This window comes from Cucurbita maxima, unplaced genomic scaffold (genome assembly GCF_002738345.1).
Source record: "Cucurbita maxima cultivar Rimu unplaced genomic scaffold, Cmax_1.0 Cma_Scf00039, whole genome shotgun sequence".
Classification (NCBI taxonomy): Eukaryota; Viridiplantae; Streptophyta; class Magnoliopsida; order Cucurbitales; family Cucurbitaceae; genus Cucurbita; species Cucurbita maxima.
The window spans coordinates 1,385,005-1,387,639 of NW_019272055.1; the positions used below are offsets into that span (position 1 = coordinate 1,385,005).

At 39.4% G+C, this 2,635-nt stretch overlaps 1 protein-coding gene across 1 annotated transcript; it reads left to right on the plus strand.

Moving 5' to 3' along the window:
* Positions 1-357: 357 nt before the first annotated feature.
* LOC111469264 (berberine bridge enzyme-like 18) lies at positions 358-2,359 on the plus strand. Its single transcript, XM_023114483.1, has 2 exons — positions 358-1,249; positions 1,434-2,359. Exons 1-2 carry the CDS (start codon positions 358-360, stop codon positions 2,243-2,245), a joined length of 1,704 nt encoding a protein of 567 aa, XP_022970251.1. The 3' UTR covers positions 2,246-2,359.
* Positions 2,360-2,635: the final 276 nt, after the last annotated feature.

A 2,635-nucleotide genomic window follows, 5' to 3' on the forward strand; every position in this document is an offset into this window, starting at 1 on the left:
TATATTTAAAAATTTTAAAAATTTCATTAATATCCTTCCACCTTTTTAAAAAAAGAATTAAAAAAATATCATTATCGTTAATAGTGTACGCATCCGTACCATCTTAAAAGAGGAGTATTCTCCAATGCATGAATACACAATGATGCATGAGGTACCAACTTTTTTCTTTTTATTATCATGTACAACAATCTTTATTGTGCTTTCTTTTTATATCACATCATTTTATCATAATTTTTCATGCATATATAAAAGTTGTGCATTGTCCTAATACATCTTATTACGTGTCAATCATATCATATGAATACCCTATTAAATATTGTATTAAGCACTTATAAATAATTAACTCGTTTGCACAAGATGTGCAAGAAGGAAATAGAAATGAAGATTTTTTTGAGCAATTTTGGCTTCGTCTCTCTTGTTTTTGTATCATTTGCATCATGGGGTTGTGGAAGTGACAATCTTCAAGATTTTCTTCACTGTATTTCTCTTCATTCCTCAAACCATAATTCAAATTCAACTCTAATTCACACTCCATCTTCTTCCTCTTACCTTTACGTTCTAAATTTCTCCATTCGAAACCTCAGATTCGCAGAATCCGATACGCCCAAACCAGTCGCCATCGTCACACCATGGCAAGCTTCCCAAGTCCAAGCCACAGTCATTTGCTGCAAAACTCATGGCCTCCAAATCCGAACTCGCAGCGGCGGCCAAGACTTCGAAGGTCGTTCTTACGTCTCTAATGTCCCATTTGTGTTGATCGATTTGATCAACCTTAATTCAATTACTATTGACACTGAAGACGAGACTGCATGGGCTCAATCCGGGGCGACAGTGGGCGAACTGTATTACAAAATCGGCCAGAAAAGTCGAACCCTTGCATTTCCGGCCGGGTTAGTGGCTAACCTTGGGCTTGGTGGGTTCTTTAGCGGCGGTGGGTTCGGGATGCTTCTAAGAAAATATGGTCTGGCCGTGGACAATGTGGTGGATGCTCAACTTGTGGATGCAAATGGGAAGCTTCTTGATAGGGATTCGATGGGGGAGGATTTGTTTTGGGCCATTAGAGGGGGTGGCGGAGGAAGCTTTGGGATTGTTTTGACATGGAAGTTGAAGTTGGTTCGAGTTCCGCCAACTGTTACGTCCTTTGCTGTTCACAAAAGTTGGGACCTCAATGCAGCTAAGCTAATCCATCAGTGGCAATACGTTGCGCCCGAGGTAGATGAAGATCTGTTCATCACCGCTTGGGTCACAGGTTTGCTTAATTCTTTCGTCACCTTATTGAGGTTTATATGATCGGAGAATTATGATAACTTATTTTCTAAACCAAAATTTAGATTTTTTTTTAGAATTTGGGGTTGGATTAATTTTTTAAAAGAATCAAAATTTGAGTTGGCATTTCTTTAGTTGAGTCAATTTAACCGAAAATATCTTACCAGCTTCAAATTCAAGCGATGGAGGTGGAAGAATTATGAAGGCTTCATTCTTCGCCTTATTTCTTGGAGAGGCAGCCGAGCTTGTTTCTCTTATGGCAAAGGCTTTCCCAGAGTTGGAGCTCACGAGAGAAGACTGTCTCGAAATGAGTTGGGTTGAATCAATGGCCTTTTCAGCAAGTGTGTTTGTTTCTGCTGAAAACTTGGAACTATTGCTCGATAGAACTACCCAACTCAGCAATGGCAGGTACAAGATCAAATCTGATTATGCCACTGAACCCATCTCAGAAACTGCCCTCAATGGCATATGGGAAAGGTTCAAAATTGAAGAACTAGAAACATTGCAGCTCATACTGATCCCTTTTGGAGGTAAAATGAATGAGATTTCTGAAACAGATACCCCCAACCCACATCGAGCTAGGCATCCCATACATATCGGCTACTACGCTACATGGCACCGACCCGATGCTGATTCGAGACACTTGGAATGGACCCGAGAGCTCCATGATTACATGACTCCTTTCGTATCGAAATCGCCGAGAGCTGCATACATTAACAACAAAGACCTTGACATTGGAAGAAACAACGAGGATGGGATCCCGACTAGCTATGAAGAAGCAAGCATTTGGGGGCATCAATATTTTGGAATTAATTTTGAAAGGTTAGTGGAAGTGAAAACGAAGGCTGATCCTTTTAACTTCTTCCGGCATGAGCAGAGCATACCACCGGTAGCACCAATAAGAGGAATCCAAGCAAAGATGGCTTCATGCTCGGATATGTCTTACGAGACCATGCCCAGTGCACTGCAATATCTCTAGCTAAAGCTAGATTTGGAAGTACCTAAAATCACTACTATCATCTTGGCCTAAGCTCGGATGCAGAATATAACTCTTAAAATATCATCAATAAAATCATAAATTTCAACGTAAAAATAACTTTGTCATTGAAAATACCGTTATGGTTTTGCATGTTCAAAACATAATTCAGACATGAAATTAGTAATAATAATGAAAATTAATTTGAAACATGAAATGCATAACAACCTATTCTAACCTAAGTCTAGGAAATTAAATATGCTACTAGCCTATACAAATGTTATGCTCTTTGATTACGATGTAATCATTAATTGTACATGGGCGCCATGCCATTACCTGAAAAATGATGTAGCACATGGCTGTTAGGATCGCACAATAACGCATACACTCGAT

Bases quoted from the DNA above. Each gene is read 5' to 3' on its own strand.
- LOC111469264 (XM_023114483.1), top strand. From the start codon at position 358: ATGTGCAAGAAGGAAATAGAAATGAAGATTTTTTTGAGCAATTTTGGC. The intron at 1,250-1,433 runs GTTTGCTTAATT...ATATCTTACCAG, and splicing joins CATCACCGCTTGGGTCACAG to CTTCAAATTCAAGCGATGGA.